Source organism: Lathamus discolor, chromosome 3, assembly GCF_037157495.1.
Source record: "Lathamus discolor isolate bLatDis1 chromosome 3, bLatDis1.hap1, whole genome shotgun sequence".
In the NCBI taxonomy this organism is placed as follows: domain Eukaryota; kingdom Metazoa; phylum Chordata; class Aves; order Psittaciformes; family Psittacidae; genus Lathamus; species Lathamus discolor.
This window is the reverse complement of record NC_088886.1, coordinates 132,205,237-132,219,336: the sequence shown is the minus strand read 5'-3', so window position 1 is coordinate 132,219,336 and position 14,100 is coordinate 132,205,237. Positions and strand designations below refer to the sequence as shown.

Here is a 14,100-nt window from a genome sequence, read left to right as displayed (position 1 = left end):
GCCATGGCCTGTCCAATTCTTCAGGGCTTCAAAAATGAAAAGTTCTTGACTTTGTATCAAGTGTGAAGAAATAAAGCAAAATATGCTGAATACCCCAAATTTCTTCAACTGTAAGAATGGTCCTGCTGGGTTGATTAGGAGTTCAAATGCTTTGAGATAAAAACAAACTCCAGATATTGGCTCCATCATCTGCCTCTTCCTGCTACTTCCCAAGCATTTTTCGTGAAATCTCAGTGTGATTAACAAGACACTAGTAGCATTAATTTATAATTAGTGATAAAGATAATATAAAAAGGGAATGCTAAATAACAGCTTCTTTAAGAAAACAACCATGCTGCTTTCTAAATAAAGAATGAACTCAACAGAAATGCCAAAATAGTTTCTCCTGGCCAGAAGCAGCAGAGCATGTATGTGAGTATTTAACATTTCTCACCGATGTTTTAAATAATCAAAGTTGAAAAATAAGTCCCCTTTTCCCCCCAGTGTTTCTATACATTGTTATATTGGGCATTTGCATATAATCCTATTATTTTCTCAGTAAGCGGTCCTTTTTTGTCCAAAGTCAGCAAGTAAAACCCAGACATGAGCTTTAATCCAAATGTGGCAGGCGCAACACAAACCTAGAAAAACACCACAATGGCAACTGCCCCATGCATGATTCACAAATGAAGTATAATGCAAAAAGTTCATATGAGAGCAGCTATGACAGTAAACAGCTTACTCCACTTGCTCTGAAGCTCAGCTTTCCAGACCAAGTCTGCTCTAGTGTCACCATTACAGAACTGGGCCATGTAGTGTCACCATTACAGAACTGGGCCATGTAGTGTCACAGTGCTTTGCTCTGAGCTGGGTTATATGCATGAACAGGAGATCAGCTCTGAGGCACAGCAGCTGCCCAGACAGCTGATCCACCTGCCCTGCAGGGAAAGCACAAGAAATCAGTTTTCTTCTTTTACTGCAATATTTTTTCAAAGCGGTTTGCGGCATGGAGTCCAGGTACAAGATTTTGAGATGTAGATACCTGTGTTTTCAGTTCATTAATTGAAGCATAACAAAGCACAACAAAACCAAAACAAACAAAACCCTCACAACCAACAAACCACAAAGCCTCCTCAAACCGATAAGCCCCACCTCTGCCCCAGGCCCGCTCAAAGACTGTTTATACTCACCTCTGTTTTTCATTTTTGGTCACACAAAGCATTTCCAATTTACAAGTTTAAAAAAAATCTATGCATACACAGACATGTGAATATATGAGGTGGTGGCAGGATTCCACTGCCAACTTTGATGCTATTCACAATCCCAGAAGAGGTTACAGTTCTGTTCTTCAGGTTGCTCATCAGTGACGTAAGAATATAAGCTTCACGCAGTTGCTCAGAACAAGACTTAACATTCCTATACGTGATTAGAGAGTGACCTAACCACTGAAATGTGTTATATCCCGAAGCAAGTCTCACCTGCTGAAATTGTCCATTTTGCATACATAACTAAATATAAAATAAAATGGGTCTGAGTCATGGATAAGGGCCATACTTATCAGCCCTATTTTTCTCCAAATTTTGAATTTTCCAAACAACTTCTTATTTGTGCTGAATTTCAACCTTCAAAAAATAGATTCAAACTAACAGGTAACTAGTCATGGCTGCTTCAAAACTTCATATTTTTTGTCAAATGGAGTCTCTGAATTACTCTTTAGACTATACCAAAACCCTCTAGAGCAAGCACAAGCTCTCATACCTCTGCTTCAACTTATGATTCATTTATTGACTCACTTGCAAAACTTGAAAGTTATTCCAAGAGGCCTAAAGTAAGTTAGACATACCCATAAATCCACTGATGTCCAAAATTACTGAAGTCTGTGGGAGCTGAGTATTACTGAAAGTTAGACACTAACTGAGAGCTTCCATTAAACACAGGACATTGACTTTGTCTTATTTTCAAAAACATGGAGATAAACTGGGAAGAACATTGTTAGCCTAACTACTAATAAGCCAGCGACTCCAGTGAGGGTGCTTAAACACTCTAGTCAATATAGGCAGGAGTTTGTACTACCAAAGGCTAATGAAGCAATGATGGGAGCAAAAGCATTTTAGGACTCAAGCAAAGAAATCTCAGCAGTCTTGGTAAAAATCGTGCAAGTAGTTTTCAGTCACAAGTTGTTACTCCTCCTGCAGCTTTCCCTCAAATGACTGAGGCATTAATTCCATTAGTGTTAGTTAATTGCATTAGTGTTAGTTCCTACCTGCAGAAGAAAGCGCATCAAATGAATCTCTTTTATATCATGATATGAATAACGAGAACACATCTGGTCTCCCACAGCATGATCTTTATGACATAAGTTGAAAATAAATGGATCGCTGATGCTGGAAGTGAAAAACATAAAGAAATAAAAATTTATTTGAAACAACCAAACAAGAAAATAATCAGGAGAACCCTAATGAACACCCAAATGATCCCTAAAAAATGAATAAAAATACTAAGATAGCAATATCAACTGGGATATACATGAATTGAAAACAAAGCTAAATACTGAAGGCAGATTTTGTACTAGTTCACAAAATGAAATAAAGAGCCTGTGGAGGCTAAGGGTAGGTTTGAAAACATTTTAGTGCATGCAAGTAGGCAGACAGCAATGTTTTGCACACACTGAAGTCTGACAGTCAACAAGGGAAGGAACTGGGTGGAGAACCTGAAAGCCTCTGTCAAGAACAACCATCATATGGATACACAGCTATTACAAATAGCAATTAATTGTGTCTAATAATTAAGTAGTTAACTCATTATTACTTTAGTTGTGTAGATGTACTGTTATTGCTGTCTTCAGCCTAGCTTATAGCAAATCCCTTAGAAAAACAACCTAAGCTTTTATCAAAGTTCAATTCATCCTTAAGTCACCTGATCAGATTGATTGATATTGGACTTCATAAGAATTAGATGTAGAGCAGAGAGTCGGGGAGTAAAATCACTGAGTTATTCACTGTCTCACTAGGCTTTGCACATGAGCACACATTGCGCAAAGAGCTAAGTCTACAGACTCATTTTCCATATTGATCAGTTTCAATAAATCATGAGGCAAAGATGTAGTGTGCCAAGTATTAATTACAATTCTGTCTTGGAGAAACAAACAAAAACCTTATGAGACAATGGAGCTAATGGCTCCTGTAATGACTGTTCCATATAAATAAAAGCCAATCAGAAAAAACACATTAACAACACTTTAAAAGAACTGAAAAACAGCAATGTGTGTTAGACTGCCCACCATCTCCATCTGTTGGAGATAAGAGTTCACAAAGCCTGTGAACAAGCACCTGTGTTAGGTTAAACAATTCTGTGAACAAATGGAAAGGATGGCAAACTTCTTGTGCTAATACCCCTTCTGAAATTCCCTCAAAGTCTGTGCAAATTCTGCATATCCATGTGCCACTACTTAAGTTAAACAAGCAGATCCCTGGGAGGAATGAATGACTCACCTGGACAAGCAGTGACGTGTGCAGTACACTTCTTCTAGAGGGGATAACACAAAGCACTCACAGATGTAAAAGTGCTCTTTGCCAAAGAGCAGCACTCCTTCCAATGCTCTATGCCCCTGCACAACTGCCACAGAGCACTTGAATGTGACCTAGTATGGGAGCAAGTATAATGAAGGCAGGGGTGAGTAACACAGAAGACAGGGACAGCAAAGAGCAAGACCCGATGATGCAGAAGGACATATGTATACACTAAACCAGCTGTCATCTTGTCTGGGAGGTCTATAGGGATGCAGCCACAAAATCACTATATGACTGACAGCGCATGCCTCTGTGTTATTAGTAGTACAAGGGTCTGACGCTCTTTCCCCCCCCAGTAAATCTGCTCCTTTCCCATCTCTCTGTAGCTATATTTAGCAACATGAATACAGAATGTGAAAAGCTTGCAAATGTTACAGGAGTTAGCACTGCAAAACTTTATTAGACAGCAAATATCAACAGTTATACAGGCAGGGGGTTGGAGCACTGAGGAAACAAGTCACATAGAGAAAAACAGTGACATATAATAAATAAATGTATATTTAGAATATAGAGAAAAGGCAAATACTTTTATGTAGATCCTAGAGAAATCTACACTTGAAAAAACCCTGAAAAGAGATCCCAAGGAGCAATGAACAAGGAAAAAATCTAATATATCTACTAAATATCTAACTCAACATGGCCAGCTGAATCAGCATACAATGGATTGAAATCTCAGTAACACAAAACTCCTTGCACTGGAAATTTTCCTTCCTGTCTTATACAGAAGGCCAATCAAAATATATGAGTCTATGATTCTAGTTGTTTTAAAGATTCAGTTAAGCATCCTGGAATAGTTTAGAAACCTCTCTTGACTGTGCTCAGTTTGGAACAAAATTTCCAACCAGTATTTCCTACATTTGCAGGGAAGGAGGCAGGAGCTAATCATCAGGCTATTAGCCTATCTCAGATGAAGCACCCTCTATTTGCAAAAATCCTTTCAAACACTCTTACTGCAACAAAACACAAATGCTCCCACAATCTTAAAACAGAAATACTACCTTATATACTAAGAAAGCTTCTCACTGCTAAGCTCCCCCTGTAAATCAATACAATTCTGAAGCATATACAATCCAGATACTAGTGTAGAATTTTGCAGCCTGAGTCCACCTGCAAGGACCAAATGGCTGCATACAGAGGGAATAGATCTGAGAGGTATTTGCATAATATAAGTTTGCTGGTTCTGAAATCTACTGCAATGCTCTTGAGGGTACTGATTGACAAGTATAAGAAGTACCACAAAGTCTGTTTTTACTCTTAAGATCTCAGTGATCTCAGCTCTACCAAACTTCATAAGAACAAAAGTTGTGTGTTATTTTTTGTGCATGCAAAAAACACCCAGAAATAGCATTGGTTCTACTACATCATGTAAAGTCTACATGATGATATGTAGAACAAGCATGGCTCTGCTTCACTTTTTACCTTTGTTGCTACCTCACTAGTTCTGGAACCAAGTCTACAACCTTCCTTGCCTCCATCCCAAAATACGCATAGGCTAATTCAGGTCTGCACTGATACACAAGATTTCAGTCTTGGATGCCAGCATAACATAAATGATAAATTGATAAATAATTGAAATAAAATCTTGTTTCTGCCTTTATTTATTTTTTTTTTTTTTTTTTTACTGAAATGCAATTATTTTACCAGCAAAATGGGGGGTTTCATTTTTAAATCACTTCGTGGGCACACAAGATTTTTTTAATTCTGGGTTTACAAAAAAACAATCACAGAATATTTCTGTGAGTAATTTTTGAGGAAAATTCCTTCAATCTCTTTGTCTTTCCCTTCTAAATTATTTCTAAGAGGAAGCTAGCATTTTTCCATCACTTCTGCAGATCCCAAAGGAACACCTGTCTCTGTAGACAGAAGTCTCTGAACTGGAGTGCCTCTGTGCATGTGATTACATGGTTAGAGGCATGTATGCTTGTGCTGAGAGTACTGGGGAATTCTGCTCACATTAGCAAACCATGGGGTCTCCTGAAGTAATTAAGTGGCAGAAAGATCTCTTCTTCCCAAAAGGAAGGTAACTGAATACTGAAACCTCAGGCAGTTGTGTAAAATAGCTAAATGAACACAAAGTTGAAATCCAGACCTCTAAGAAATCCACTTCAGCAAATCCAGCCCCTGTGCCAGAGATTATATGTGTGGTTTTGGGAGGTACATGGTTTGTGAAGGGGGCCTGCTCATGATCGCTAATATGGTCTGGCACTAAACACTTTGTTACTTTACCTAAGGCAGGAGCAGGACACTTAAGCAGGCCTTGAGGGAGAGAAAGCAAGTACCACTCTTTCTCAAACCTTAAAATTCCAAGCCCCAGTACATTGTCTTCTGTACTATTCAACCAGTAATAGTCACCAGTGCCAAATCCATTTCTTCAATTTTATATCACCCCCAACAGAATTAAACACATCTGCACTGTTAGAAATCCTAAGGCCTGTGGATTGAGTCAATTGTTCTTCTTTGAAGAACAGGGCTCATTTTATTCCAGGTGAGTAATAAAGATCTGACAAAGAGATGTACTACAGAACCCCTACCATAAACAATTTTGTACCTAGTCTTGCATTGAAACACCAAGCAGCCTGAAATTACCATAGATTAAATAAAAACTTTCCTTTTCTGTCAAAACAGAACAAAATCTAGTCCACCAGCCACTAAAATCATTAATCAATGAAGCAAACATGACATAAAATGAGTAATTACCTTCTAAGGTATTGCCCAGAGCCCTGCATCTCTTGATTGCTCTGTTCATGCAGATGTAAGTGGGAATTAAAGACATGGTTTTGGTTTTTTTTCTTTCTTTCTTGTTTTTCAGAAGAGCTGTTTGTAAATGTTCCAGTTGTATTTAAGCAAATAGCAATACAAGCATATCTGCTCTGGAGTTAAAGAGGCAGATTTCCAAAGGAATTACCTGATGCCTACAGTTTTCACACAGTTTTCAAAAACTCTGGAGGAGGTTAGCATTAGTTATCTATTCCTGCAGACTCTAGTAGTGTTAACATGGCCCGTCCAGGGGAAAATACAATAAGGAAATTAAAGTCACAAAACCATGTCAGTGGAACACATTTACCCATCCCATACAAACATAATCTCGTGAACATAGAATTTTTACAGAATAAGGACAAAAGAACGGCTACTCCAAGTCAGTTCAGATGCCCATCTAATTAACTATCCTGCATCTTAGTAACAGAAGCTTATGGAAAGAGTATAAGAAACAAGCTAGGTAAGGCGTGATTCTTGATCTTCATACACCTTCTCAACAACCACTAGTTTAGGGAACTTCCTAAAGCCCCTTCCTACTCATTGTCACATCTTATGTTTTTCTATAAACACTTACAGCTGTCTCTAATCACTTGCTCAGCAAAAGCTACAATAACTTTGCATGATACACATAAAAGCAACACATTCAGGCACCACTGTATGAGGAATCACAGAGATGAAGCCTGTAGTTATATATTCTCTCTGCCCTTTCTCTGGTGCATTGGGGGATCCCAGGGTGCACCAGCTACAAAGAACTTGGCCATAAAGCAGGGTTGTTATTTAGGGCCACAGAATTTAAAATGACTATGAGTAGATGAAATCAAATATATTGCTTTCACAGGGAAGCAAATATGTGTTATTATGGCAAGAGCAATACAATCCCACCTCCTCTCTATGCTACTCATAAGACCTTCCCTGAAATGATTGTTGGTTTGGTTGTTTAAGTCTCATTTTACTTTGAAACCGACACACACAGGTCTCATAAATCACAACTTAAGGATACATGGCAGGTTGCTTCACTCTTACCAGCTGCTCAGTGATCAAAGGAAATTAAATCCACTTGACCTAGTCTTTAGTGGTGGGGGCTCTAGGCTCAAGTTTTCTCACATTCGAACTGTTACAAACTTGAGATCAAATTTCTTCTGCTCATACTTGAGTGAAGCCATTTGCAATCACTAGAAAGCAATCCTTGTGGTTACAGCTTTGCTTTAGAAGACCCAGGACACATCCCTTTTATTGCACATAGCCTCTACTCACCCTCCCTCTCTTACTTCACTGGAGCAAAATCCCCATGTAGGAGGTGTTTCTGTGTGCACTTCTCAGGTTTTAACAACTTCCCAAACATTGCAAGGAAAGAATATCAGGTATCTGTGAGAAAAGAGGGTGGCAAAAGGTGGTTCTTTTCTTGTACATGGTTGTGGGCACTGGGACTGCTCTTTGTGCTTGCTTTCTGTAATGAAAGCTGACATCTGTCCCAGCCCATCACGAGCCTGAGAGGCTGGCACCCCTTAGCTGATGATAGCATCTGGAAGACAGTTCCAATCACATTGTGTTCATGCCTCTTGCACACCAAGACATCTCTGTCTCACTCCAGGCTCCTCTCAAAAAAAAAAAAAAAGCTGCCAAAAACTAACACGATCCTTTAAATTTCCCCTTAGTTCAGCTCATACAAGTTCATGCCCTTACCACTGCCCCTATGGCTCTCTAGGGAAGAACCACGGCAAAGTCTGCCTGCTCCTTCCCTTGCTGCATCGTTCTACAGAAAGCAAGCGTTAGGGAATCAGCTGTGCTTGCTTGAGGTGGCCGTCAGGGCCCTGGGTTTTTGGAGCCCTGAAGAAATCCAGAGGACAGCTACAGCCTTACAACTGAAAGACATGTTTCATTCAGGAGAACACTTAAAAAAAACACCCCCCCCCCAAAACAAACAAACAAACAAACACCAAATAAATAAATAAAACACCAAAAAAAAAACGGCAAAAAAACCCAAAACAAACAAAACCCAAACAAAAAACCCAAACCAACCCAGAAGCAGATAGGAAGGGAGAATACTAGGAAGCGTATCTATGGAACAAAGTAGTGTGGTGAAGGAGCACATCCAGAAGAGCAGAGATCCGGCTAAAGATGCTCTGGGTTTTGTTTTTTTTGTGACACTTGGCGCATGAGTCAGACCCTGTCATTTGCACCTCCTAGCAAAATTGTTCACTGAGCTGTGGTATGGGTGGAGGTGCACAGGCTGGAGAAGGGGCTCCCAGTATCTTCTCTACTATAGCAGAAACCCAGATAGAGCAAGTCAGAGGAGTAATTATCTGCCACACTATGTCCTTCTTCATATGCTCCCGTCTGAACACAGGCAGAGTTTCACACTGAAAACCCCTACTACTGCTTATCACTCCTTCCTGCAGTGGGGTAGCCATCACAACCTCTGCTCCTACAGCAGCGAGGGAAGATGAGAAACTAAGACACAGAAAAGAGAAACGGCTTGTGACAAGGACCTGGCTTCTGAGTTCTTTGTTTTGACCACATAGCTAGGCTCTGTTCCTACTGCATGTCAGCATGTGTAACATTCTGTACTGCTGCATCTTCACGCTGACATGAAGCGTAAGAGCGCTCCCATGAAAACATCCTGCTTTGGTGTTCTGCATTTCACTTCCTGAGAACTGCAGAGGGAGGTGGTGATGCTTCTGAAAACACTGGCTCCACCAAGTGAATGCAGACCCCTTACACCATTCCGCCAGTCCTAAATGCAGAACTTTACAGCTGCTCCCTCTTTCAATTGAGCCTGTTCTTTAATCAGCTCCTTTCCCTCAGTCATGGATCCCACTCCCTCAGATTTATGCTAGTCCCTTCTATTACTGCTCCTACTATGTCCTGTGATCTCTCCAGCCCCTCTTTCAAGGAAAGGCATTGTGCCCAGATTTCTGCTAGGCCATGCCCTCTTGTTAACTTCAGATTCACTACCCCAGCTGCTTGGATTTCTTAGTCTCAAATGACTTGCTGGCAAACAGAGATTTATTTTTTTCCAAAATTCAGAATTTCTACACCAAAACCATTCCCCAAGCCTTCCAACACTTTCTTCATCTAGTACATGCTAACCACACATTAACAACCTGGCAGGACTTCTTTAGGCTTGTAAAGACCTGGGAGGTAATCTCACACTTGGGGGCTCAGATTGCAGATGTAGGAATCCAGTCTCCCTGTCTCTGATGGCAAACTAGGGTTATTTAAAGAGCTGGCTCTGCTTTTAGTTGGCATGTTGATAGATTAGGCCAGGACAGGATCTTATTTGCATTTCTCTTGCAAAAGTCAGCAGCAACACAGGTTGTGTAACATCCCCTTCCATGCATATGGTGTGTGCAGTCTCAGTACACTAAAGATAAATGCAAAATATAATCTTCACATACTATAACTTCAATGACTTCTCAGCAAAAACTATAACCAAGCATCCAGAGTATGACAGCTCAGTAACTTCTGAAGTGACAGCCCTAGCAGAAACAATCCGTAAATCTGCACCTGCAGTCTGATATATCCTGATACAGTAACTTGTGTGCAGAAATAAAACCACCTCCTTGTGCTTTGGGCATAATACCATAGATACCACTTTACTGTAACTACAACACCAGTTCCAAACATTCAGCAATGACATGACTCAATTCGCAGCTTTGAGGTCAAAGTCACATTTGTCCCAGGCATACCATGAAGAGTCCTCTTGCCCAGCTTTCACAAGTGGTCTCTGCTGGACCCATCAGTATGGGAGGAGGTGAAGCAACAAAATATCTCAGCTACCGGCCCACCAATCTCCTCTAGTCTGCAAGCAACTGCCCTGAGCCTCCATCTCTGCCATTAGTCTGTTATTCCTGGGTGGTCTGATAGAGTCTTCTGTTTTTAAGCTTTGGGAATGACACACAATTTAAAAAAGTATTATTATGATTGCAAAATCATATCCTCAGATGTCAGCCTGAATTCAGCCCCTTTGTATATGCATTATGTTACTATGTAACTACAGGAATAAATACTCTGTTTTCATAGAGTTTGCCCAGGAGGGACATATTTTAGCGATATATTAACTCTGTGTGAGGAAGATGACTGGAGTCTATAGCATTCCTGCTAGCTGCAAAACACAGAAGCTACAGTTATATATATTACAAAGATCCTGACTGGAAGAGACAGATTTATGGTTAATACAACTAAATACTACTTTGAAGGTATGGATTTGGATATACATACCTTCCACTCTTTGTACTGGTAAAGCAGAATGGATAGTCTTACAATAAAATCAGCAAGTGAATATGTCATTGAGTACTGTGATTGCACAGATCTGGCATTAATTTACTGATTTCTGGCATATTCTAAATTCAGAGTGTTTGACTTTGAAATCTGGGAAACACATTAGTCTATGGGTAGATACTGCTTTTAAAAGGGGACAAAAAAAGAGGACACATTTAAAGGACTCTTTTGCATGGTCTGGGTGATGTTCAAACATGCAGAGCATGAATGCTCCCTCACATGATTAGTCCCCACTCTCTCAGGGACTAACCACTCAGCAGCATCCTTGAGCTTGTATTCAAACTATATCCATTTGCTTTCTCCTTTATAGTCCCTTTCTCTTGCAGTCCAAGTGGTAAACTCATATTGTTTGAATACTTAAATTTATTTTCACAGGAATGCCTAGAAAAGTTTTCTGTTTTATTTTTTAAGTAAGATAAACCAAAAAATTAGATGGTATTAGCAATAAGAATACCCCCACCCACACCTGTATATTCTTCATATTTAACTTGCTGAGGAATAGACTCTGAACCAACAATGTCAATAGCATTTGATCTACTGCTTCTGCAAAAAAAGCCATCTCATATATCTGAATATGTACAAAAGTGTTTAATAGCAATGCAAAAATATAGTACTGGGTAACATTATAAAACAACTATCACTTTCCAGACAAGGGCTACCCTTGTGTTCCAGAAATCAATCTATCTAGTATCTGCCAAAGCATCGCAATGACTTTCCTGTGCAGTGTAGTAGGTAAGATGGTTCCAGTTGTCTGCTTGAAGTGCAAACAGCCCACGAGGCAGCCATTTACAAGGCAGGACCACAGCGCACTAAGTGAGAGCAGGACAGCTAATGTCACCCCCTACTGCCTTTTTTAATACTTCTGTCAGCTCGGCAACACAGTGACTGCTGCTGGAAAAAACCATGCCTGGCATTTCTGACGGCTTCCTGTGGAGTTACATGGAGAAGAGACAGACAGCCTTAAGGCTCAATATGAGATCAGTGCACGGAAAACATGCCTTACGTTTTCATGCCTGTCTCATTCTGCTGGAGAGAAGGGGGTGAGGGGAAAAAAAGGAGGAGGGGCAGGGAAATTAATTAGGTTGTATAGACAGTGTACCAACAGCTCTAATAGCAGGATGAAGCCTTCTTGTTAGAGAACATGAATGTGACCCCCTGGACATTAGCAAAGCATTAAGAAAATTTAGCAATGGCATTGAGACATAAGAATAAAAGAATTATTTCTATATGCATGACTATCACAGCACTGTGATGGCTGAGTTTAAATACTTCAGGTCTGACCTTCGGCTTCTATTTTGGGATGCTAACTCTTGGGCTAATGATGCTACTGGATAAAACAGGTACACTGCAAAAAATCAGGTCTTTCCAGTACTCATGGGGGAGCAGAGAAGAAAAAGGCATATGAAGAGAGGAACAAAATATTTTCTGGTATTCAGCAGGAAGAGATTTAAACATCACTGAACTAGCAGCGTATACAAATTGGCATACTTTTCTAGAGGCAATAAATGAAAAAATAAATTTGATCCAAGCACTGCTCTGAGCATGAGTAAAGGTGGGGAAGCAGAACGTGAATTCTCAGTCTCATAATTTGCCATGTCTTTGGCAAATTCAGATAATACTTCCTCACATGTATGAGAATACTTTGGTCACACACCAAGATTTTTTTCTGTTACTTCAGAGAGTTAATGTTAAATACTTTTCAACAATAAGTCCATATAGGAGTTGTTGTGATTGCTTTTAGGAAACAGTGATGATGCTTACCCTAGCCTAAATAAACCTGAACCCCAAACTGAAAGGCACAGGTAGGCCTCCACATCCAATTCACCCTCTAAAATGCCATCTCTCCAAAGAAAATTTTCTAGTTTGTATTTCCTACCTTTTCACTCTCTGTGAACTCCTGCAATATAATTTGTCTCTCCACACACAGTTCCAAGAAGTCTTCTGAATGGAAACTTTCATGTAGAGCAGGGAAGAATGTTAGCTGGTTGCAATCCAATCCCTTCTTATCCATCTCCCTTTCTGATCCATTTAATGGCAGCTCTCCTATATCAGTATAAAAGAGATTGCAGTTTTAGTGTCAGCAGGATGACACCAAAAGCATTTCCAATTTAGACTTTAACTCAATCTGTTCTACGTTGGGAAACAGCATTATTTTTCTTAAAAAAAAAAAAAAAAACAGGCAAGAAAGTAGAATCTGTAACTGCTAAGGAAGGGTCCTTAGCTCAGGGAACTAAAACCACGTAGCTGCAATCAGTCCTAAGGAAGGATGCTTAGCTCAGGGAACTAAAACCATGTAGCTGCAATCAGTCATAATTCAACCTAAATTCCTATAATCACTGATGATGATTAAAAAATTAAGAGAAACTGAAAATGGTAGTCTTTTGGGAACTGAGCAGGATCTGAATAGAACCCAAGGAGAGACAATCCACCCATGTATTGTCCAAGCTGTGTCCCAGGTTTTGCAACTTTATGTGGTGCACACAGTTAAGGAAGGCACGATCAGCCTTCCTGTTGGGGTAGAGTGTAATCACTTTCATGCACAAACTACATAGTCTACACTTCAGTCTTGTTGAACAATGAGCTCAATTCTCACTTATTTGGTAGGCCCTATCACAATAAAAAGCATACAACAGCACTGCCTATTTCCAACAGTTTACACTACATACACTAGAAGCTTGACATAAAGCAGCCATAAAGGTGGCTGAAAGCCACAGCCTTAGACCTGGCTAACATTTCCAAACTACAGTTCTTTCCCAATGTTGGGGTCTTTCCCTGCCCTTCCCCCCCATTAACTCTTGACTTCTGTACTATATTTCACTCCAAGATATCCTCTTTTAATGTCTCGTGTAACAGAAAACCTGGCCTTGGAAAAAGAAAAGTGTTGATGTAATGATCATATTTTGAAAAATCTGCTTCTACTTTGAATGCTAAATAACAATTTGACATATTAATATTCTTGACGGTTTCCTTCCACTCGCCACCTTTTTTTCCACATTCTTGGAAAGTTACATTTTGTATTACCACTTCTCTGACCCATCTATCACCTGGTTTTATACGCTGTTTCAGAGGTAGAACTGGAGTGTCTACTAAAACCAGAGGGAAAGTACACACTTTTCCTTCTGAGTTTAAGCAGCTGGAAGCTTTCCAGGTGGCCAAGAATGCTCAACACTTTAATTTCAACATGCTTTGAGATCTTTCTGGTGGCAACAAGACAGCAACAAATTTTGAAGACAGTTTATACACCACCTATAACAATTGCGTTGTTTTTTCCCCTGATGTTACAGTGACATTTTAGTCCAGAGAACTGACAATAAGTGTTTTTTCATTAAATGAAATTCTTACCTAGAAAACCATACACTAACTCTAATTCTCTTTGTCTGTGTCTACCCTCTTAATGATGTGATTTTCGCCCTAAAACGTTACCTGGATTCACTTCAGCAGAGGAGATTGTTTCATTTCTGTTTCCTGTGAGAACCTGCAAAGAGATTAGGTATGACTAGAGTGCAATATGCAG

General features: G+C 39.8%; 1 protein-coding gene across 2 annotated transcripts in view; it reads right to left on the bottom strand.

The window, feature by feature from the left end:
- WDFY4 (WDFY family member 4) overlaps positions 1 to 14,100 on the bottom strand; it is a 142,665-nt gene that overhangs the window by 45,925 nt on the left and 82,640 nt on the right. For both annotated transcript variants that reach the window (XM_065671835.1, XM_065671836.1), the window contains exons 42-45: positions 14,010 to 14,061; positions 12,463 to 12,629; positions 3,471 to 3,619; positions 2,243 to 2,363 (exon numbers count right to left, since the gene is read on the bottom strand). In XM_065671835.1, coding sequence (XP_065527907.1) covers positions 2,243 to 2,363; positions 3,471 to 3,619; positions 12,463 to 12,629; positions 14,010 to 14,061 — 489 coding nt within the window. The remainder of the gene's footprint in view (positions 1 to 2,242; positions 2,364 to 3,470; positions 3,620 to 12,462; positions 12,630 to 14,009; positions 14,062 to 14,100) is intronic.